Source organism: Oncorhynchus gorbuscha, linkage group LG12 (assembly GCF_021184085.1).
Source record: "Oncorhynchus gorbuscha isolate QuinsamMale2020 ecotype Even-year linkage group LG12, OgorEven_v1.0, whole genome shotgun sequence".
In the NCBI taxonomy this organism is placed as follows: domain Eukaryota; kingdom Metazoa; phylum Chordata; class Actinopteri; order Salmoniformes; family Salmonidae; genus Oncorhynchus; species Oncorhynchus gorbuscha.
The window spans coordinates 49718053-49742848 of record NC_060184.1 but is presented as its reverse complement, the minus strand read 5'-3'; the positions used below and the strand labels follow the sequence as shown (position 1 = coordinate 49742848).

The window sequence follows — 24796 nt, the reverse complement described above, 5'->3', positions numbered from 1 at the left end:
AGCACTCCACCAATCAGGCCTTTATGGTAGTGGCCAGACAGAAACCACTCCTCAGTAAAAAGGCACATGACACCCCACTTGGTGTTTACCAAAACGCACCTAAAGACTCTCAGAAACAGGATTCTCTGGTCTGATGAAAGCAAGAATGAACTCTTCGGCCTGAACGCCAAGCATCAAGTCTGGAAAAAACCTGGCACCATCGCTACAGTGAAGCATGGTGGTGGCAGCATCATGCTGTGGGGATGTCAGCAGTAATGACTGGGAGACTAGTCGGGATCGAGGGAAAGGACAGAGAGGTCCTTGATGAAAACCTGCTCATGACCTCAGACTTGAGCAAAGGTTCACCTTCCAACAGGACAACAACCCTAAGCACACAGCCAAGACAATGCAGGAGTGGATATGGGACAAGTCTCAATGTCCTTGAGTGGCCCATCCAGAGCCTGGAGTTGAACCCCATCGAGCATCTCTGGAGAGACCTGAAAATAGCTGTTCAGCGACACGCCTCATCCAAGCTGACAGAGCTTGAGAGGATCTGCAGAGAATAATGTGAGAAACTCCCCAAATACAGGTGTGCCAAACTTGTAGCGTCATACCCAATAAGACTCGAGGCTGTAATCACTGCCAAAGGTGCTTCAACAAAGTACTGAGTAAAGGGTCTGAATACTTATAGTTGTTTTATACATTTGCAACAATCAAAAAACTAAAAATGTTTTCGCTTAATCATCATGGGGTATTGAGTGTAGATAGATTGATGAGGGAAAAACAATTGTTTAATCCATTTTAGAATGGAATGGATTGTAACGTAACAAAATGTGGAAAAAGTCAAAGGGTCTGAATACTTTCGAATGCACTATCTACAAATCCTTCAGTGCTTTTCCTGTACATGTAAGATTTCTCAGAAGAGCTACTGTTTGCAAGCTACTTCAGTTCATTGTGTGAGTAACTATCACAGAGGTGCCAACTGTGGTTTTCATTGATCTTATCCAATGGTGGTGTATGCGATCAATAATAATTTAGTTATTAAAAAAGGTCATATGCAGCTCTTTTAAGTAACTTACTGTGATTATTTTCAATGAAAAATGCCATCCCACAAAAACAGGTTGGAATTTCCGGCAGTCTTTTCAAACAGCTCTGACACTAAAAGTGCATTTTCACAATTTCACAGTGTTATTCCAAGCTCAGTGTGTAAATACATATAAAATACAGAAAAAAAGCATACCTTAGATTCCACAAGCCTAGCAGCACTAATGGGCAGATCATACTCTCACAATCATGCTGCCGTTTTAAAAGTGTGTGTGTGTGTGTGTTAGTCATTCACAACATATTACTGGCAAAACAACAATACGCACAAGACTCATCAGTTCTCTAATGACAATAGGGAACATTGATCAGAGGGTGTGTGTGTGTGTGTGTGTGTGTGTGTGTGTGTGTGTGTGTGTGTGTGTGTGTGTGTGTGTGTGTGTGTGTGTGTGTGTGTGTGTGTGTGTGTGTGTGTGTGTGTGTGTGTGTGTGTGTGTGTGTGTGTGTGTGTGTGTGTGTGTGTTGAGATATGCTGATGAGTGGAGGAGATTAGCAAACCCTCCACTGTGGTAGAGCTGCCGGTGTGCATAGAGGTAGGCCTTGCAGTTAGCACTCTATCGGTTTCTACTCCGTTTCTATAATTAGTCTACTACATCCTTCGGAGTGTCACACGTTACTAACGTCAACATGCCGGCATACTCACGCTTTTTTAATGTCCTCCGCCGACGTGTTTCTCTGGACCCCTAAGATCTGGTAATATTCTGTCATGGCTGTTTCTCTCTGTGGCTCCTTCTAGGTCAGCAGTCTTTAGCCGTCGCTCTGCAGAGGGAGCAAAGCATGGTCTAAAAACAATGTGGAGGAACTCAAGGAGGAAGCAAAGCACAGCAAAGTGGGCCCATGACAGATGCAGGCATGTGCGACAGCTAAGAAACCTCCCCTCTGGCCCAAAAGGGCTAGAAGACAGGGGAGGGACAGGGTATTTTACACAGTGTGGCAAAGCTAAACAAAGTAATCAACTGCCCTGAAAATAGAGCCCTCTTAAGGGAGAGAAAGCGATGAGCGGCGGACGGGACTGAAGCTAACATTAGCTCTAATATTACTATAAAGATGAGGTATAGTGGATAACCTGCTAAAAGTAAGGTTGAACGTTCAAAATTGCTTAGGGGAAGGACAAATTAAGAACTGAAGCCACAGCCATAACACCCAAGTAACCCCTTTTCATAAGCATGACTTTATATCATAAGCAGCCTGGAGCAACTGGCAAAACATGTCCAGAATCAAATATACTTCGATCCGATACAAGTCTTCCATTTCATCCCTGGTTAATATGGCCCGGTGAGAGGCAACTTTGAAAAGAGAATAAACTCCAGAGTAAGCCGTTGTCTTCCCCTATCAATTTTCAGTGTCAACATCACTCCACCACCACACCATCAACCCCCACTCTCACCCCAGCAACACTATGCAATCTTTATTACTTAACAGCCCAATTACAACTCAATTAACATAAACTCGGCAAAAAAAAGAAACGTCCCTTTTTCAGGACCGTATCTTTCAAAGATAATTTGTAACAATCCAAATAACTTCACAGATCTTCATTTGTAAAGGATTAAAACACTGATTCCCATACTTGTTAAATTAACCATAACCAATTAATGAACATGCACCTGTGGAACGATCGTTAAGACACAATTAAGGTCACAGTTATGACAACCTAGGACACTAAAGAGGCCGTTCTACTCACTCTGAAAAACACCAAAAGAAAGATGCCCAGGATCCCTGCTCATCTGCATGAACGTGCCTTAGACATGCTGCAAGGAGGCATGAGGACTGCAGATGTGGCCAGGGCAATGCATTGCAATGTCCGTACTGTGAGACGCCTAAAACAGCGCTACAGGACAGACAGCTGATCGTCCTCGCAGTGGCAGACCATGTGTAACAACACCTGCACAGGATCGGTACATCCGAACATCACACCTGCGGGACAGGTACAGGATGGGAACAACAACTGCCTGAGTTACACCAGGAACGCACAATCCCTCCTTCAGTGCTCGGACTGTCCAATAGGCTGAGAGAGGCTGGACTGAGGGCTTGTAGGCCTGTTTTAAGGCAGGTTTTCACCAGACATCACCGGCAACAACGTCGCCAATGGGCGCAAACCCACTGTCGCTGGACCAGACAGGACTTGCAAAAAGTGCTCTTCACTGACGAGTCGCGGTTTGGTCTCACCAGGGGTGATGGTCGGATTTGAGTTTATCGTCAAAGGAATGAGCGTTACACCGAGGCCTGTACTCTGGAGCGGGATCGATTTGGAGGTGGAGGGTCCATCATGGTCTGGGGCGGTGTGTCACAGCATCATCGGACTGAGCTTGTTGTTATTGCAGGCAATCTCAACGCTGTGCGTTACAGGGAAGACGTCCTCCTCCCTCTTGTGGTACCCTTCCTGCAGGCTCATCCTGACATGACCCTCCAGCATGACAATGCCACCAGCCATACTGCTCGTTCTGTGCATGATTTCCTGCAAGAGAGGAATGTCAGTGTTCTGCCATGGCCAGCGAAGAGCCCGGATCTCAATTCCATTGAGCACGTCTAGGACCTGTTGGATCTGAGGGTGAGGGCTAGGGCCATTCCCCCAAGAAATGCCCGGGAACTTGAAGGTGCCTTGGGGGAAAAGTGGGGTAACATCTCACAGCAACAACTGGAAAATCTGGTGCAATCCATGAGGAGGAGATGCACTGCAGTATTTAATGAGGCTGGTGGCCACACCAGATACTGACTGGTACTTTTGATTTTGACCCTCCCCTTTGTTCAGGGACACATTATTCCGTTTCTGTTAGTAACATGTCAGTTTTTGTATCAGTTGTTGAATCTTGTTATGTTCATACAAATATTTACACGTTAAGTTTGTTGAAAATAAACAAGTTTATCTATTACATCTATTATGAAAATTAATTAAATCATTTTTATAACAGGTTGATTCCACAGAAAACTGTGTGTGTGTGTGTGTGTGTGTGTGTGTGTGTGTGTGTGTGTGTGTGTGTGTGTGTGTGTGTGTGTGTGTGTGTGTGTGTGTGTGTGTGTGTGTGTGTGTGTGTGTGTGTGTGTGTGTGTGTGTGTGTGTGTGTGCATTCCAAGCATGTGAGACTATAGAATCAGATGTGGAGTAGAAGTGATTTTAAATGAAGTGGAACAAATATACAGAAATAGTTGATGAATTAAAATGCAGACCACATGGAGGTTTTGCCTGGCCTGGACCTGGCAGCTCACACCACAGAGGAGATGGTATTCTCAGCATCTTCTGCAAATTTCACCAACCTGGCAACCTCAGAAAGGAGTAGTAGATTGAATCTCACTCACATAACAGCACAGATAAGAGATCTTCTAGCATGTAGAGACTAGAGCATACATAATGTATTCCTAGTGCGTACAGTACTAATCAAAAGTTTGGACACACCTATTTATTCAAGGGTTTTTCTTTATTTTTACTGTTCTACATTGTAGAATAATAGTGAAGACATCAAAACTATGAAATAACACATATGGAGTCACGTAGTAACCAAAAAAGTGTTAAACAAATCAAAATATAATTTATATTCTTCAATGCTCGTAAGCATTCATTCAAACAGCACTTTCGTGCGTTTTGCCGGCAGTTCTTCGTTGTGCGTCAAGCATTGCGCTGTTTATCTCTTCAAGCCTATCAACTCCCGAGATTAGGCTTGTGTAACCGATGTGAAATGGCTAGCTAGTTAGCGGGGTGCGCGCTAATAGTGTTTCAAACGTCACTCGCTCTGAGACTTGGAGTGGCTGTTCCCCTTGCTCTGAATGGGTAACGCTGCTTCGAGGGTGGCTGTTGTCATTGTGTTTCTGGCACGAGCCCAGGGAGGAGTGAGGAGAAGGATGGAAGCTATACTGTTACACTGGCAATACTAAAGTGCCTATAAGAACATCTAATAGTCAAAGGTTAATGAAATACAAATGGTATAGAGAGAAATAGTCCTATAATTCCTATAATAACTACAACTTAAAACTTCTTACCTGGGAATATTGAAGACTCATGTTAAAAGGAACCACCAGCTATCATATGTTCTCATGTTCTGAGCAAGGAACCTTAAACGTTAGCTTTCTTACATGGCACATATTGCACTCTTACTTTCTTCTCCAACACTTTGTTTTTGAATGATTTAAACCAAATTGAACATGTTTCATTATTTATTTGAGGCTAAATTGATCGTATTGATGTATTATATTCAGTTAAAATAAGTGTTCATTCAGTATGGTTGTAATTGTCATTATTACAAGTAAAACAAAATCGGCCGATTAATCGATATCGGCTTTTTTGAAAAATCATAATCGGTCGACCTCTATTACATACTGCTTTAATGCTATGCGGTTCGTAAGGATAGCGTAGGTAAAACAAATTGTCAGCCAACATAATGTGTAACTTATTTGAAGTCATTACATTGCTCAAAATATTCTTAACATGTCATAATTAGTTAAAACAATGAATTTTATCTGCTTTCGTCGGACTTCAGATGCATATTTTCCGTCATTTTCTTCAAATAAGAAAACGTTGTGAAACCATGCCCATTTTCTGAAGAATTGCATTATGGGCCCTAAAACTACAACGATAGTGTCCACTGCTTGTATACTTTGTATTTTGGTGAATTTAGTACAACATCTGGGAACTTCTGGCATACTAACGATGTCCATACTCAATTCACGTCACAAAAAGTATGGTTAGTGCGGATAGTATGAGTTTTCAAACACAGCTCATGATTCCACTCCACTAACGATGGTCAAATCAGCCCTCGTCCTCAACTAAACCTGAAACCGTTGTGCAGCCCATGTTGTCCAAAGATAGACGGACAAAAAGCGACCAATGAAAGTCTTCTACATGTTCAAAGCTAATTTAGCCATGTCAACTATATTTATTACTAAACGTCAATCACAAATGGGCCCCAAATCCAGATTGAAAAAAAAATGATAAATGAATTATATTTGTCAAATAATGCCTTCTTAACTACATAAACAAACTGATAAACAATGAAATCAACTTTGTAGAGTGATCAGTTACCAGTTAATCTAGTAGTCCAGTTGTATCCTGTTTGTTTGCTATTAATAGCCCCTGTGCCCTTTTCTGTTCTGGAGTGAGAGAGACATGGCAACAGACAGATGACGGTTCCTCTCTCAGATGAAGGCTCACACACCACAGGGGTTTCGAATGGGAATTAGTTGTGGACAGGGAAAAGGTCAAGAATGTTCCAGGATTTAAAAAGCAGACCGTTTGAGCAAGCGCTGATAAACAGTGATAGAAAGATAATGAATCTCTCTTGTCCTTCTGTCCCGCTCCCTCGCTCCCTTCCAATAGAACTAGATCGTGAATAAGACAGTCGTGCTTGTCATGTTTGTCATTTATTATCATGTCTTGTCCCTGTGCTCCCCATTCTATTCGTTTCCCTCTGCTGGTCTTATTTGGTTCTTTCCCTCCTTCTATCCCTCTCTCTCCCCCTCCCTCTCTCACTCTCTCGCTCTCTCTTCTCTCTATCGTTCCGTTCCTGCTCCCAGCTGTTCCTATTCCCCTAATCATCATTTAGTCTTCCCACACCTGTTCCCGATCCTTTCCCCTGATTAGAGTCCCTATTTATTCCTTTGTGTTCCGTTCCTGTCCCGTCGGTTCCTTGTTTAGTATTCACCATGCTGTGATTGCGTTTCGCCCTGTCCTGTCGTGTTTTTGCTGTGATTGTGTATCGCCCCCTGTCCTGTCGTGTTTTTTGCCTTCATCAGATGCTGCGTGTGAGCAGGTGTCGCTGTCAACTACGGCCTGCGCCTACCCGAAGCGACCTGCAGTCTGTGGCCGCTTCTCCAGTTATTCCCCTCTACAGACTAGAGGATTTCTGTTATTCCCTGTTTGGACTTAAATAAACTCTGTTTCTGTTAAGTCGCTTTTGGGTCCTCTTTCACCTGCATGACAGAAGGAACCGACCAAGGAATGGACCCAGCGACTTCAGACGCTTTACACTGCCGTCGAGATCCAAGGAGCCATGCTCGGCAGACACGAGCAGGAATTGTCTGCTGCTCGCCATGCCGTGGAGAACCTGGCCGCTCAGGTTTCCGACCTCTCTGGACAGTTCCAGAGTCTACGTCTCGTGCCACCTGTTACTTCCTGGCCTGCCGAGCCTCCAGAACCTAGGGTTAATAACCCACCTTGCTACTCCGGGCAGCCCACTGAGTGCCGCTCCTTTCTCACGCAGTGTGAGATTGTGTTCTCTCCAACCCAACACATACTCTAGAGAGAGAGCTCGGGTTGCTTACGTCATTTCACTCCTTACTGGCCGGGCTCGAGAATGGGGCACAGCTATCTGGGAGGCAAGGGCTGATTGCTCTAACAAGTTCCAGAACTTTAAAGAGGAGATGATTCGGGTTTTTGACCGTTCAGTTTTTGGTAGGGAGGCTTCTAGGGCCCTGGCTTCCTTATGCCAAGGTGAACGGTCCATAACGGATTATTCTATTGAGTTTCGCACTCTTGCTGTCTCTAGTGAGTGGAACGAGCCGGCGCTGCTCGCTCGTTTTCTGGAGGGACTCCACGCAGTGGTTAAGGATGAGATTCTCTCCCGGGAGGTTCCTTCAGATGTGGACTCTTTGATTGCTCTCGCCATCCGCATAGAACGACGGGTAGATCTTCGTCACCGGGCTCGTGGAAGAGAGCTCGCATCAACGGTGTTTCCCTGCTCCGCATCGCAACCATCTCCCTCCTCTGGCTCAGAGTCTGAGCCCATGCAGCTGGGAGGGATTCGCATCTCGACTAAGGAGAGGGAACGGAGGATCACCAACCGCCTGTGCCTCTATTGCGGAGTTGCTGGACATTTTGTTTATTCATGTCCAGTAAAAGCCAGAGCTCATCTGTAAGCGGAGGGCTACAGGTGAGCGCAACTACTCAAGTCTCTCCATCAAAATCCTGTACTACTTTGTCGGTCCATCTACGCTGGACCGGTTCGGGTGCTACATGTAGTGCCTTGATAGACTCTGGGGCTGAGGGTTGTTTCATGGACGAAGCATGGGTTCGGAAACATGACATTCCTTTCAGAGAGTTAGATAAGCCTACGCCCATGTTCGCCTTAGATGGTAGTCATCTTCCCAGTATCAGATTTGAGACACTACCTTTAACCCTCACAGTATCTGGTAACCACAGTGAGACTATTTCTTTTTTGATTTTTCGTTCACCGTTTACACCTGTTGTTTTGGGTCATCCCTGGCTAGTATGTCATAATCCTTCTATTAATTGGTCTAGTAATTCTATCCTATCCTGGAACGTTTCTTGTCATGTGAAGTGTTTAATGTCTGCCATCCCTCCCGTTTCTTCTGTCCCTACTTCTCAGGAGGAACCTGGCGATTTGACAGGAGTGCCGGAGGAATATCATGATCTGCGCACGGTCTTCAGTCGGTCCCGAGAACTCCCTTCCTCCTCACCGGTCGTATGATTGTAGTATTGATCTCCTTCCGGGGACCACTCCTCCTCGAGGTAGACTATACTCTCTGTCGGCTCCCGAACGTAAGGCTCTCGAGGATTATTTGTCTGTGTCTCTTGACGCCGGTACCATAGTGCCTTCTTCTTCTCCGGCCGGGGCGGGGTTCTTTTTGTTAAGAAGAAGGACGGTACTCTGCGCCCCTGTGTGGATTATCGAGGCTGAATGACATAACGGTTAAGAATCGTTATCCGCTTCCCCTTATGTCATCAGCCTTCGAGATTCTGCAGGGAGCCAGGTGCTTTACTAAGTTGGACCTTCGTAACGCTTACCATCTCGTGCGCATCAGAGAGGGGGACGAGTGGAAAACGGCGTTTAACACTCCGTTAGGGCATTTTGAGTACCGGGTTCTGCCGTTCGGTCTCGCCAATGCGCCAGCTGTTTTTCAGGCATTAGTTAATGATGTTCTGAGAGACATGCTGAACATTTTTGTTTTTGTCTATCTTGACGATATCCTGATTTTTTCTCCGTCACTCGAGATTCATGTTCAGCACGTTCGACGTGTTCTACAGCGCCTTTTAGAGAATTGTCTCTACGTAAAGGCTGAGAAGTGCTCTTTTCATGTCTCCTCCGTTACTTTTCTCGGTTCCGTTATTTCCGCTGAAGGCATTCAGATGGATTCCGCTAAGGTCCAAGCTGTCAGTGATTGGCCCGTTCCAAGGTCACGTGTCGAGTTGCAGCGCTTTTTAGGTTTCGCTAATTTCTATCGGCGTTTCATTCGTAATTTCGGTCAAGTTGCTGCCCTCTCACAGCTCTTACTTCTGTCAAGACGTGTTTTAAGTGGTCCGGTTCCGCCCAGGGAGCTTTTGATCTTCTAAGAGAACGTTTTACGTCCGCTCCTATCCTCGTTACTCCTGACGTCACTAGACAATTCATTGTCGAGGTTGACGCTTCAGAGGTAGGCGTGGGAGCCATTCTATCCCAGCGCTTCCAGTCTGACGATAAGGTTCATCCTTGCGCTTATTTTTCTCATCGCCTGTCGCCATCTGAGCGCAACTATGATGTGGGTAACCGTGAACTGCCGCCATCCGCTTAGCCCTAGGCGAATGGCGACAGTGGTTGGAGGGGCGACCGTTCCTTTTGTCGTTTGGACAGACCATAAGAACCTTGAGTACATCCGTTCTGCCAAACGACTTAATGCCCGTCAAGCTCGTTGGGCGTTGTTTTTCGCTCGTTTCGAGTTTGTGATTTCTTACCGTCCGGGTAGCAAGAACACCAAGCCTGATGCCTTATCCCGTCTGTTTAGTTCTTCTGTGGCTTCTACTGATCCCGAGGGATTCTTCCTTATGGGCGTGTTGTCGGGTTAACAGTCTGGGGAATTGAAAGACAGGTTAAGCAAGCACTCACGCACACTGCGTCGCCGCGCTTGTCCTAGTAACCTCCTTTTCGTTCCTGTTTCCACTCGTCTGGCTGTTCTTCAGTGGGCTCACTCTGCCAAGTTAGCTGGTCATCCCGGTGTTCGAGGCACTCTTGCGTCTATTCGCCAGCGCTTTTGGTGGCCGACTCAGGAGCGTGACACGCGCCGTTTCGTGGCTGCTTGTTCGGACTGCGCGCAGACTAAGTCGGGTAACTCTCCTCCTGCCGGTCGTCTCAGACCGCTCCCCATTCCTTCTCGACCATGGTCTCACATTGCCTTAGACTTCATTACCGGTCTGCCTTTGTCTGCGGGGAAGACTGTGATTCTGACGGTTGTCGATAGGTTCTCTAAGGCGGCACATTTCATTCCCTCGCTAAACTTCCTTCCGCTAAGGAGACGGCACAAATCATTATTGAGAATGTATTCAGAATTCATGGCCTCCCGTTAGACGCCGTTTCAGACAGAGGCCCGCAATTCACGTCACAGTTTTGGAGGGAGTTCTGTCGTTTGATTGGTGCGTCCGTCAGTCTCTCTTCCGGGTTTCATCCCCAGTCTAACGGTCAAGCAGAGAGGGCCAATCAGACGATTGGTCGCATACTACGCAGCCTTTCTTTCAGAAACCCTGCGTCTTGGGCAGAACAGCTCCCCTGGGCAGAATACGCTCACAATTCGCTTCCTTCGTCTGCTACCGGGTTATCTCCGTTTCAGAGTAGTCTGGGTTACCAGCCTCCTCTGTTCTCATCCCAGCTTGCCGAGTCCAGCGTTCCCTCCGCTCAAGCGTTTGTCCAACGTTGTGAGCGCACCTGGAGGAGGGTGAGATCTGCACTTTGCCGTTACAGGGCACAGACGGTGAGAGCCGCCAATAAACGCAGGATTAAGAGTCCAAGGTATTGTTGCGGCCAGAGAGTGTGGCTTTCCACTCGCAACCTTCCTCTTACGACAGCTTCTCGTAAGTTGACTCCGCGGTTCATTGGTCCGTTCCGTGTCTCCCAGGTCGTCAATCCTGTCGCTGTGCGACTGCTTCTTCCGCGACATCTTCGTCGCGTCCATCCTGTCTTCCATGTCTCCTGTGTTAAGCCCTTTCTTCGCACCCCCGTTCGTCTTCCCTCCCCCCTCCCGTCCTTGTCGAGAGCGCACCTATTTACAAGGTACATAAGATCATGGACATGCGTTCTCGGGGACGGGGTCACCAATACTTAGTGGATTGGGAGGGTTACGGTCCTGAGGAGAGGAGTTGGGTTCCGTCTCGGGACGTGCTGGACCGTTCACTCATCGATGATTTCCTCCGTTGCCGCCAGGATTCCTCCTCGAGTGCGCCAGGAGGCGCTCGGTGAGTGGGGGGTACTGTCATGTTTGTCATTTATTATCATGTCTTGTCCCTGTGCTCCCCATTCTATTCGTTTCCCTCTGCTGGTCTTATTTGGTTCTTTCCCTCCTTCTATCCCTCTCTCTCCCCTCCCTCTCTCACTCTCTCGCTCTCTCTTCTCTCTATCGTTCCGTTCCTGCTCCCAGCTGTTCCTATTCCCCTAATCATCATTTAGTCTTCCCACACCTGTTCCCGATCCTTTCCCCTGATTAGAGTCCCTATTTATTCCTTTGTGTTCCGTTCCTGTCCCGTCGGTTCCTTGTTTAGTATTCACCATGCTGTGATTGCGTTTCGCCCTGTCCTGTCGTGTTTTTGCTGTGATTGTGTATCGCCCTGTCCTGTCGTGTTTTTTGCCTTCATCAGATGCTGCGTGTGAGCAGGTGTCGCTGTCAACTACGGCCTGCGCCTACCCGAAGCGACCTGCAGTCTGTGGCCGCTTCTCCAGTTATTCCCCTCTACAGACTAGAGGATTTCTGTTATTCCCTGTTTGGACTTAAATAAACTCTGTTTCTGTTAAGTCGCTTTTGGGTCCTCTTTCACCTGCATGACAGTGCTCAAGGCACACATTCACAGCTGAGAGCAGAGCCCTTATTCATGAAGTGTTTTATCATGGGAATGCGGATATAGGATCAGTGTTGCCTTTTAGGTCATGATCAAATCAGATTGCATGGACAGGGACGACCTGATCGTAGATTAGCACTCCTACTCTGAGATACTTTAAGAAAATGGGGCCCGGACACTGATCCATCCATGATTGTTTGGCTCTTTCATTTTCTCCACAATCATCTCAATGTCTTGAACCAAGGCTCCCTCATCCCCCATCATTCCCCTCGGGCAGATTTGTAATGCTAACCAAAGGATCAGACTACTCTCTGTGCTTGCGTGCGTGTGTCCGAGCAATGAATGTGGGTCCATCAATCCCACATTTCTCCTATTTCACAGGGGTGCACATACACCTGGTATCTTTTGATCTGCGGAAGGGGAGGCACAAGCGCTCATGCAAGATTTGGTTCTAGGTTGCAGTGTTTAGGTCAGATCCTACATTACATCCATCTACTATCATTTGACAAATATATTTGATCCATATATGCAGAACGGCAGCACAACACTGTTGCAGTAAAATCCCAATACAACAAGTGAGTGTAACAACCTGTTAATGACCTTTATGTTATGAATGCCTATAGGTTATGAATGCCTATAGGTTATGAATGCCTATAGGTTATGAATGCCTATATGTTATGAATGCCTATATGTTATGAATGCCTATAGGTTATGAATGCCTATATGTTATGAATGCCTATAGTTTATGAATGCCTATAGTTTATGAATGCCTATAGTTTATGAATGCCTATATGTTATGAATGTCTATATGTTATGAATGCCTATAGGTTATGAATGCCTATAGGTTATGAATGCCTATATGTTATGAATGCCTATATGTTATGAATGCCCAGACAGATGGGGCTGGAGAAATGTAACCACTCAAATTCATAGATAGAGCTATCGATGCAAGGACTGAAGATACATGATATCAGTGTAAAAATAAACGTATATTCTGTACAGTTTATACAGTGTGTAAACAGGATGAGCAGAATGAATCCAAACAGAGCAGAGCTAGGTGGGAACTAACAAAGAATTTCCATCCTGGTTCCACCACTCGCACTAGTCTAACATCTAAACCTCTCCCCCCAGAACCTAAATGGAGCGCTCTTGCGAGATTTGATTCTGTGTTTCTGAGATTAAAACCATTTCTCAGTTATTTTTTAGTACTGCTGTGCCAAATTACACTTCAAGGTGGAAGCTTATGAAGACGATATTTGATGAAAGCAACTAAAAATATCTTTCATGTAGATTCAGTGAGTACACAAGGGTGCCAAGATATTCAATCTTCCCAGAAGGTTTGATTTGATTTCTAAATTAAAATGTGGTAAAATGAGAACTAATTGTTTGAGTTTGGATGGACACCATGGGGCCAGCATGTCAAAAGAAAGCGTGTGTCCACACGCTCATAAAATCTATTTGACTGGATCAACTACAGATTACTATCTAAAGCCCATACTAGTATCAATATCCCCAATCATACCCTATTTGTACAACTACGGTTGCAAAGGGTCGGAAACTTTCCAGGAAATTTCCAGAAATTTTCCATGGGAAGTTAAGCCTGGGAATATTGGCATATATTTTTTTTTTGCTTATAACACTGAACCTTTTTTGTGGGATACACATAAGGCAATTCTAGGTCTTGTGGCATATTTTGGTTAAATTATCCTTAATTCAATGGAATTGCAACCCTCTGCATGCACAACGCAGTTCTGGTCCTTCTGTAGCTCAGTTGGTAGAGCATGGCGCTTGTAACGTCAGGGTAGTGGGTTCGATCCCCGGGACCACCCATACGTAGAATGTATGCACACATGACTGTAAGTCGCTTTGGATAAAAGCGTCTGCTAAATGGCATATATACATATATATATATATATATATTCTTCCATCACATGTACAGCTGATTCTCAAGATCTTGCACACTAATGAGATGCTATTGAGCCCACACCACTACTAGACTAAGATGTTTTATTCAACAAGCAGGATGCACAGGATATACTGAGAACACCTGACAAGGCAGACATCCCCTGCCAATGTACAATCATTGGACAAACTAGACGAGGTACGATCACGAATATCCTACCAATGGGACATGAAAAACTGTAACATCTTATATTTCACTAAATCGTGGCTGAATGATGACATGGATATTGAGCTAGCAGGATATACGCTGCACCGGCTAGATAGAACAGCACACTCCGCTAAGATGAGGGGGGGGGGGTCTGTGCATATTTGTAAACAACAGTGGATGCACAAAAAGTAGGGAAGTCTCTAGATTTTGCTCGCCTGAAGTAGAGTATCTTATGATAAACTGTAGACCACACTTTTGGCCAAGAGAGTTCTCATCTATACTTTCGTGGCTGGTTATTTACCCCCACAGACGAAAGCTGCTAAAACCGCACTCAGTCAGCTGTATAAGGAAATAAGCAAACAGGAATCCGCTCACCCAGAGGCTGCGCTCCTAGTGGCTGGAGAATTTAATGCAGGGAAACTTACATCAGTTCTACCTCATTTCTGTCAACATGTGAAATGCGCAACCAGAGGGAAATACATTCTAGATCCCCTGTACTCCACACACAGAGACGTGTGCAAAGCTCTCCCTCGCCCTCCATTTGGTAAATCTGACCACAATTCTATCCTCCTGATTCCTGGTTACAAGCAAAAATTAAAGCAGGGAGCACCAGTAACTTGGTCTATAAAAAAAGTGGTCAGATGAAGCAGATGCCAAACTACAGGACTGTTTTGCTATCACAGACTGGAACATGTTGCGGGATTCTTCCGATTACAATGAGGAGTACACCACATAGGTCACTGGCTTTATCAATAAGTGCATCGAGGACGTTGTCCACACAGTGATACTCCAACTAGAAGCCATAGATTACAGGCAACATTCGCACTGAGCTAAAGGGTAGAGCTGCCACTTTCAAGGTGCGGGACTCTAACCCGGAAGCGTATATGAAATCCTGCTATGCCCTCCGACGAACCATCAAACAGGCAAAGCACCGATACAGGGATAAGACTGAATCGTAAGACACCGGCTCCGACGCTCGTCTTATGTGGCAGTGCTTGCAAACTAATACAGACTACAAAGGGAAGCACAGCCGCGAGCTGCCCAATGACACGAGCCTACCAGATGAGCTAAATAACTTCTATGCTCGCTTCGAGGCAAGCAACACTGAGGCATGCATGAGAGCATCAGCTGTTCCGGGCGACTGTGTTTCACGCTCTTTGTAGCCGACGTGAGTAAGACCTTAAAACAGGTCAACATTCACAAGGCCACGGGGCCAGACGGATTACCAGGACGTGTGCTCCGGGCATGTGCTGACCAACTGGCAGGTGTCTTCACTGACATTTTAAACATGTCCCTGATTGAGTCTGTAATACCAAAATGTTTCAAGCAGACCACTATAGTCTGTGTGCCCAAGAACACTAAGGCAACCTGCCTAAATGACTAGAAGGTATTTGCACTGGTGACAGAAAATGCTGTGAACATGAAGGTGGCTTGGTCTAAAGTGGGAGGAGTCCTACCCTCACATCACACCCATTGGCTGTGCTGCTCATGCATTGAATCTGCTCCTCAAGGACATCAAGGCATTGAAAACAATTGATACACTCTACAAGAGAGCCAAGGAAATGGTTAGGCAGGTGATGGGTCATCTAGTTATGGCAACAATCTACCTCACTAAGCAAAGTGAGAAGAATAAGAGCACCACATTGAAGCACCCCAGCAACACCCGTTGGGGTGGTGTTGTCATCATGTTTGACAGTCTCCTGGAGGGGAGGGAGTCTTTACAAGAAATGGCCATATCACAGTCTGCCGATATGGACAGCCCCATCAAGAGGATCCTCCTGGATGATGTATTTTGGAAGAGAGTGGTAAGCAGCCTGAAACTCCTGAAACCTATAGCTGTAGCCATTGCACAGATTGAGGGAGACAATGTCATCCTGTCTGATGTTCAGACTCAGCTTGCAGATGTAAGAGAAGAAATCTATACTGCTCTGCCCACTTCACTGTTGCTCCAAGCAGAGGAAACTGCAGTTCTGAAATACATAAAAAAAGCATGAAGACTTCTGCCTGAAGCCCATACACGCCACAATGTAATGTAAACTCACTCACTTTTGTACATCGCCTTGGTTCGTACAATTGACCTTATTTTAGTGCACCAAAAAACGTAATACTTCCAAATCAACTGTAATGTCAATACCATTGTAAAGCACAATTTCTCCCCTTTCCAACAAATTCCATGACGAGACCTTCATGATGCCCATCTCTGCATTATTCAAGAAGGCAATGAGCTCCATCAGGTCTTTTTAAAAATGGCGGGTGGGGAAGCTTTTTTTCACTCGATCTCTCCAACTTATCACCTTATCGCCTCTAAAATGTAAATAAAACACAATAAAGAGTTTATATAATGTGTCATTACATACCTATTTGAAGGTTTGTGTCGAATTTGAATCGGGTTTTTAGGGCGGTGCTAAAGTGATCTTAGAAGTAAACAGCGGCTTTGAATCATGATCGCATGCTGTGATGATGCAAAAAACGACTAGGTATCCCCCCTTACCCCTGTCACTGTCCATTTCTTGTTTTTAAACGATGAGAGAAGTGCTACACCTGGTGGAGAGAGATTGTAAGACATAAATAGTTGCTTTATGCATGCTGTACGTTACAGCATGGCAAGTCATGATGTAACGGAGGGTCCATTTTTTAAACTTTTCTCCAATACTATAGAGCCATTACCATGTCGATCAACGCTTGAATAGAAACGTAGTTCCCACCCCAGATGTTGAAGTCAACACAATCGCTACAGTCCCATTAGTTTTCTTTGCAGCCTCGTTTGCGCGGTTGCCCACATTTGTATGGAATGGGGTGAGTTTACGTTACATGTTGGACCCCAAGTATGCTGGCAAGAGCATCCTGTCTGGTGCAGAGATGAACAAGGCCTATGGTGTCATCAATAAAATCTATTTACAAAGCCCTTCTTACATCAGCTGATGTCACAAAGAAACCCAGCCTAAAACCCCAAACAGCAAGCAATGCAGGTATAGAAGCATAGTGGCTAGGAAAAACTCCTTAGAAAGGCCAGAACCTAGGAAGAAACCTAGAGAGGAACCAGGCTATGAGGGGTGGCCAGACCACTTCTGGCTGTGCCGGGTAGAGATTATAACAGAACATGGCCAAGATGTTCAAATGTTCATACATTAATTAATAATGAATCACAGTGGTCGTAGAGGGTGCAACAGGTCAGCACCTCAGGAGTAAATGTCAGTTGGCTTTTCATATGCGATCATTCAAGGTGGTCATCACTACCGTGTCTCACCACCTTAGCCTGGATGAGGGCAAGGTTCTTGGCAGTCTGGCAAAGTACACTTCCAAGCAAGGGCTTTGGGATGGAGATGCAATATGGCAATCATGCCAACATATCTCATCAGCCACCTGGTGGAAGGGACTTCCTGGATCTGAGGATGTTTCCCCTGTTGCCTCCATTATCCTGCAAATCCCACCAACATCAGCCGCCTCAGAGCGCAACTGGTTCTTGTTTGGGAACACACACACACCAAAGCACGCAACAGGCTGACCAATACAAGAGTTGAAAAATTGGAGGCAGTCCGGGAACATTTTAGGCTTTCTGAGCCTGACAACAAGCCATCCTCAAAAAGGTTGAAAAGTGACAGTGAACATGAGGCCTCAGAGTCTGATGTTCAAAAGGTGGACCTTGAGGAGGTCCAGGGAGAAGACACGGAAGCCTGAGAGGAAGACGAGCAAAGCTTTAGTTTCTACAGTATCATTTTAGAGATGTATGTTTTTGGAGAAGCGATAGATCATTGGGGATCATTCATTATTCCCTTTCTTTTGTTGTTCAGTGAAATCATCCCATGTGAAGAGTCAACTCATTTAATTAAAGTTCAATTCATAACTAAATTATTAAGTGTTTTTCATTTGGAAGGATTTAATCATTTGCAATTATGTCTACTTATGATAAGGTAAAAGGTTTATGTTTGTCTCCATATGATATGGTAAATTTATCCAATGCAAAAAACATCTACATTTAAATAGTATTAATATGCATATATTTCCATTAATTCCCCTATATTCCAGTTAATTCCCATATATTTCCACGGGAAGTTCCACCTCTGAATATTCCCCAAAATGTGCAACCCTTTGTACAACACACCTGACAAAGCAGTGATCGAACAGTTTGTCTGCACAAAAAAATGTTTACACAACTGTTGGGTCACAAGAATATCAGTTGTATCATAACCATTGTGATGTAAAATGCGTTGTACATCGGTTATACAACCCGAGTATGTACAGGATCAGTATGAAGAAGTTGTGGTCCTTCTGTAGCTCAGTTGGTAGAGCATGGTGCTTGTAACGCCAGGGTAGTGGGTTCGATCCCCCGGGACCACCCATACGTAGAATGTATGCACACATGACTGTAAGTCGCTTTGGATAAAAGCGTCTGCTAAATGGCATATATTATTATTATTATTATATAAACCTCATCAGTAATGCCTTGGTAAACGAGAGGTAGTAGAAGTAGGCTACTGGAACAGTTCCCATTGCTCGGGGCAGGTTCTAAAATATGACTCACGTCTTTGCCAGCTAGTGAAAACAGATTTAGAGGGAACAGAGCAAAGTAAGCCTAGCCAACAGAGTTAGGGAGGAGTACTATCATTAGCCCTTCCTAAAAAAGTATTTGCCTACCTCTGTGTAAAATGCAGGTGAAATAAGCCTAGCGAACTTGTTTTCGATTCACGTTAGTCTGGGATGGTAAGCGTCGGGCCTAGCAGTGTGGGGGATGCAAATAACTACACATCAGACATTTTAGTTCATTCATGCATAACTTCTGTATGTAGGCTGCATGTAAGATACCTGATTTGTATAACTGGCATCTAGTGAGAATGTGGTTTCTGTGACATAGGGAACAAAACATAGTGTTTTAAATGACCAGATTAGTGGCAGCATGCTGTAAAGTCATTGTGAGCCCACTAGAATTCAGTCATCCTCATGGACTCCTGTCCTGTGCTGGTCAGAGGTGGTGGGCCTCTCGTGTCACTGGTTCCCTTTTAAAAAGAGGCGTTTGGGGTTGTTGCATCCATTTCTGGACTTGATTCTCAAAGAATTTAACTTATAATTGAATTATGAGCTTAGTTCAACTGTCTTACCCCTTCAGAATGCAAAATATAAATACTTGTTTTACTCCATTGTTATTAAACACTAGATGGTTTAAAAAAAAGTTTAAATTGGCATTTTGATCCCATGGATGGTCAGTCCTTGCATCCATAGCTCCAGAGCCTGACCGCCCATTGGGCATGATTAGGCTGCCGCATAGGGCATCAGATTGACGAGTACGGCATTTTCCGAGCTAAAGTGACGAAGACGCACATCCAACAACACATCACAATATTCTTCCCAAAAACAACTTATCTCCGTGGCATGATGCTGATACCGCCCCCTGATAAGCAGTGCCCACCGTGCCAAAGTCAGGGGCGCTAAATATTTAGCTTGTTGATGCCCAGCGCGCCTCTCCAGGGTACTGTTGGAGAGACAACGCTGCGGCGCTACACCAACATTACGTCCAAAAAGTATCTAACATAAATCATATAGCCTATGTTAGAAAGACTGGCATTTTCTGTAGCCTACAGGCTGGAGATCAAATTTATGACAATGTCATGAGACTGGAACTGTTTACATCATGCACGTTTCTCGGATCAAATAGCGTAAAGGTTACTAAAAGCTTCACTCCGTTGTGTGTGGGTGGAGTGGGATTTTTATAGCAGTGGACACCTTTTGGTAACATGATATCCTTGCCGGTCCAACTCACAAAAAAACCTCCTAGCTTGGTGAGCAAAAGAAATAATGAAATAAAAATAAAACACCTGCTAGAGAAGACAGATTTTGGGCCCAGTTATCCCTTTGCCTCTTCCTCTCTGGTAGTAGCTAGCTGGTAGCCTGGCTAGCTAGCTTTAGCCTGGATAAAAAAGCCTTTTTAGCTTACCACATCTCCATGTGAAATAATCAGATTTATCATTTTTTTTAAATATGCACTGGCAAATATTCTTATACTTGCCGGTGTAACCTAAAACATTACTCCAGTTTGATGTGCTGCTTGTGTATTAATTTCCATATCAGCTAAAAATAGATCGTCATGTTTTGGTCAGAGGAAAAAAAGCACATTGGCTAGAGAAGGTTCTCCCATTTCACAATAGCCTGGAACCACCAGTTATTACTTCTAAACAAAATACCTTTTGGGGTGGATTCTTGTTGTTTGGTTTACTGTTTGAACATTGCCCCAACGTCTGTGGAAGGAACGATATGCCGAATACCGGCGCGTATAACAAGGAGCCGCCTCTTTGGTGAAAAAAAAAACGACATTGAAACACTGAGCTAGGCTCTGTATCCTCTATCACCACCGGGTGTGAATTTACCTTAACCTGGCACTCAGTCAACAACAACAAAAAGTGATTTGATGTGAATATGACATGACCATATGCTAAAAACAGGTGAAAGTAAAATGGACATTAAGGAATGGAAAATCAGGCTACTCAACAACTGCGGTCCTTAAATTTCACCCCGTGGGCTAAATTGTTATGATAATCAGTGATTACAAGTTTGTATGCCTCGATTTTTTTGACGAGCTGCATCATAGCGGGGAGAAAATGCATCTTCATTTCCCGCTGTGTAAACACATGGGATTATCATTGCTAAAAGGCTCGGGATAACTCCTGAGCAAATTGGGTAGCTAACTGAGTTTAAATTGACTAAATTATTAGTCAAATGAATCAGGACTATTAAAGCCAATGCAACTGCGTTGTCGCACATAGTTCTGAGTTTTAGTTCGAATCAGAGATCAGTTTTGGTTTCATATTGCCAAATGTCAAATTAACTAAAATGCCTAAACAAAACAACGTGTTCATACAAGTAATGTGTTTATTATAGAAACATGCTCACATCAAAGCCATCTATGATGATCAAGGTGCATAACTTGTCCCAAACTTCATATTACTTTCGCTTTGGTTCTACAACATGCAGAAGGAAACAACGTACTAGCCACTAACTGCAACGTGAATAGGCTCTATTTGTTGTTGTTTGAATACCAGATTATCCCTTTAAAGCCTTATTTTAACGTTTTAAGCTTAGCCGTGCTCTCTTTCAGGGAGTTTACTCTTAGAAGTATTGCTTATGAGAGTGTTTAGGTGAGGTATGTGACATTTTGACATTTTTATGTGAACCAAAAGTAAAACTAAGTAGCCCAAAAGTTAACAACCAAACGACATGTTAATTACAGAGAACTCAAATATCACAGAGTAGACTGTAAATGAATGACTGTTTTATCACTTAATCAAAGTAACTTATCACGACTGTTAGAAAGTAAAAATGCCCTCTGTGAGCTTCCCAGTATGAGTGAAACAGACATTAAAAACCTATACATTCTGGGAAGAGCTGCTATAAGCCTTGCCTCAAACTGTTAGTTTGCAGTGATGGCAAATCCTATCTAACAGAATTTGAAAATAAGAGATTCTCTAGAACAGCACCTGTGAGGATACCTTCACTAGGGGGAGCAATATAAGTATCACCACTCTTCAGTTCTAGTAAGTTCCAGAAAGTTCAAGATCACTTAAAACCAACAGAGCTTGGGTTATATGTAAATTGAGGTGGTAATTGAATGACAGAATTACCCGTTACTGTGCTCTATTGATGAGGAAAGCATCACCATTGCATATAGTAAAATACGTTATGCTTAATATTTACTAATATCCTTTAGTGGATTATAATGGCATTTGTTAAGTATTGACGATTACGTTTCTCATTCGTTCTGCATGTCATTCTAGATGTGATAATAGAACATTTCAAGGAGGTATCGGTGAATACGTATTATCAAATGCATGTCATTGTAGTATTGCATTCTCTTCTGCTGCCAATGCTGCACTGACAAATAAACAAATACAATAGGAACTGTGAATAGATTGAACTAAGTTGACACACATTGCGAATGAATGGCAATAACTCATACGACACTTATAGTCGTGACCGCCGCTCTCCAGGTTGAGACATTGAAACGCATTACGCGCATCTCAGTAGGCTCTCGACGCTGACAGTAGCGAAATGCCAGGTGGATTTTTAACGCTGACAAAATTAACCTAAATGTATAATCACCCCACAACAGCCTTCATGTCAAAGGTGAGATAAATATGATAGCAATAAAGAGAGAAAATGCTCTCACCTTCCACCCCAGCCGAAGAAATGTGCCCGTGTCTTCGTTTACTGACCTATGTGACTCCTAATCCACTGAGTTATGTTTTAGTGATCCCTCTATGGTTGTAAACTGTGCGTGTACGGAAATTGTGCTTGGGCTACCTCATCGGCGTTTGAACTGAACAACTCCTACACGCTTTTTACGTTCTCATACACACATTGATAGTCTCGTGAACTCTGACTGTAAAACATCCGTATGCCTATATGAGCTGCAACTGACGCGCTCTGCGTACATGTGTTTGTGAATACCACTGTCACTTCCTGCATCAGACCGAAGGGGTCGGGAACAATGTTGGGAACAGTTGGGAATGGAGAATTGCCAATTTGCACGAAGGTTGATTACTCAACACTGTTTAGTGTTTCCACGTTAGAAGTGTAGCCTATGAAGGAATACGAAAGTATTGGGTTATTGTAAGTGGCGATTTTAGCAAGTATATCTTGGAGGGGAAAACTCACCAATTTTTGTGTACATGCATGCCAGCAAAGCCACAACACAACACTAAACAATACATTAATTGGAATATAACTTTGACAAACGGTGCCCACAAACTGTTAGGGCCTACATAAAGCTGTCCCAACACTGTTACACCTGGCTATCAGTGAAACCTTGTCTGGCAGCGAAAATAGCTGATTTGGCTGACTTGCTTAAACAAATGTGGTTTTTACTGACAATTGAGATGTACAAACTATGGCAAAAGGAGATGAGCGCATAAAAGGCAATCCGTAATTTCGATTAAGATATTAATGAACAAGCTAGGAAGGACGTAGTCAATACAACTATTTGTTCAGCACTTTTGAAATGCACAGTGACAGAATTAATAACATGTGCCATTCTTACAGTATTGTCTTTGTACACCAAGTCCAAACTGTAGGATAAAGAAAGGTGCACATAAGCAGACAATGAAAGTTCTTACAATATTCAATGATGAAATTTCTCTAAAACAGACTCCAGGCTGCATGTGCACCACTTGGTCAGAACAGTAGGCTAAATTATGAGGGGAAAAGGGACCAAATTATTAGGGTGAGGCACATGGGCTACTAACAGCTTACTACACAACATTCACTTTTATTTTCTTAGCTACAGTATAGATACCTTCCTGGCATATTACATCATTTACAGTTGAAGTCGGAAGTTTACATACAGTTAGGTTGGAGTCATTAAAAGTTGTTTTTCAACCACTCCACAAATGTCTTGTTAACAAACTATAGTTTTGGCAAGTCGGTTAGGACATCTACTTTGTGCATGACACAAGTACTTTTTCCAGCAATTGTTTACAGACAGATTATTTCACTTATAATTCACTGTATCACAATTCCAGTGGGTCAGAAGTTTACATACACTAAGTTGACTGTGCCTGTAAACAGCTTGGAAAATTCCAGAAAATGATGTCATGGCTTTAGAAGCTTCTGATAGGCTAATTGACTTCATTTGAGTCAATTGGAGGTGTACCTGTGGATGTATTTCAAGGCCTACCTTCAAACTCAGTGCCTCTAGAGACCTCCACAAGTCTGGTTCATCCTTGGGAGCAATTTCCAAACACCTGCAGGTACAAAGTTAATCTGTACAAACAATAGTACGCAAGTATAAACATCATGGGACCACACAGCTGTCATACCGCTCAGGAAGGAGACGCGTTCTGTCTCCTAGAGATGAACGTACTTTGGTGCGAAAAGTGCAAATCAATCCCAGAACAACAGCAAAGGACCTTGTGAAGATGCTGGAGGAAACAGATACGAAAGTATCTATATCCACATTAAAACGAGTCCTATATCGACATAACCTGAAAAGCCGCTCAGCAAGGAAGAAGCCACTGCTCCAAAACCACCATAAAATAGCCAGACTACGGTTTGCAACTGCACACGGGGACAAAGATTGTACTTTTTGGAGAAATATCCTCTGGTCTGATGAAATTGAAATAGAACTCTTTGGCCATAATGACCATAGTTATGTTTGGAGGAAAAAGGGGAGGCTTGCAAGCCAAAGAACACCATCCCAACCGTGAAGCACGGGGGTGGCAGCATCGTGTTGTGGGGGTGCTTTGCTGCAGGAGGGACTGGTGCACTTCACAAAATAGATGGCATCATAGGCAGGGAAAATGATGTGGATATATTGAAGCAACATCTCAAGACATCAGGCAGGAAGTTAAAGTTTGGTCGCAAATGGATCTTCCAAATGGATAATGACACCAAGCATACTTCAAAAGTTGTGGCAAAATGGCTTAAGGACAACAAAGTCAAGGTATTGGAGTGGCCATCACAAAACCCTGACCTCAATCCGATAGAAAAATTGTGGGCAGAACTGAAAAAGCAGGTGCGAGCAAGGAGGCCTACAAACCTGACTCAGTTACACCAGCTCTGTCAGGAGGAATGGGCCAAAATTCACCCAACGTATTGTAGGAAGCTTGTGGAAGGTTACCCGAAATGGTTGAACCAAGTTAAACAATTTAAAGGCAATGCTACCAAATACTAATTCAGTGTATGTAAACTTCTGACCCACTGGGAATGTGATGAAAAAAAAAAAGCTGAAAGAAATAATTTTCTCTACTATTATTCAGACATTTCACATTCTTAAAATTAAGTTGTGATCCAAACTGACCTGAAACAGGGAATCTTTACTAGGATTACATGTCAGAAATTGTGAAAAACTGAGTTTAAATGTATTTGGCTAAGGTGTA

General features: G+C 43.9%; 1 protein-coding gene across 3 annotated transcripts in view; it reads right to left on the bottom strand.

Moving 5' to 3' along the window:
• The window catches only part of LOC123991106 (dnaJ homolog subfamily B member 6-like), a 51243-nt gene extending 28952 nt beyond the window's left edge, over positions 1 to 22291 (bottom strand). The window contains exons 1-2 of one of the 3 annotated variants that reach the window (XM_046292317.1): positions 22090 to 22291; positions 1724 to 1839 (exon numbers count right to left, since the gene is read on the bottom strand). In XM_046292317.1, the coding sequence (XP_046148273.1) occupies positions 1724 to 1788 (65 nt within the window). In that variant the 5' untranslated portion in view covers positions 1789 to 1839; positions 22090 to 22291. Of the gene's footprint in view, positions 1 to 1723; positions 1840 to 2761; positions 2801 to 22089 lie in introns of those variants that run through there. The other 2 variants (XM_046292315.1, XM_046292316.1) reach the window with 2 other exon arrangements.
• Between the last annotated feature and the right edge of the window lie 2505 nt (positions 22292 to 24796).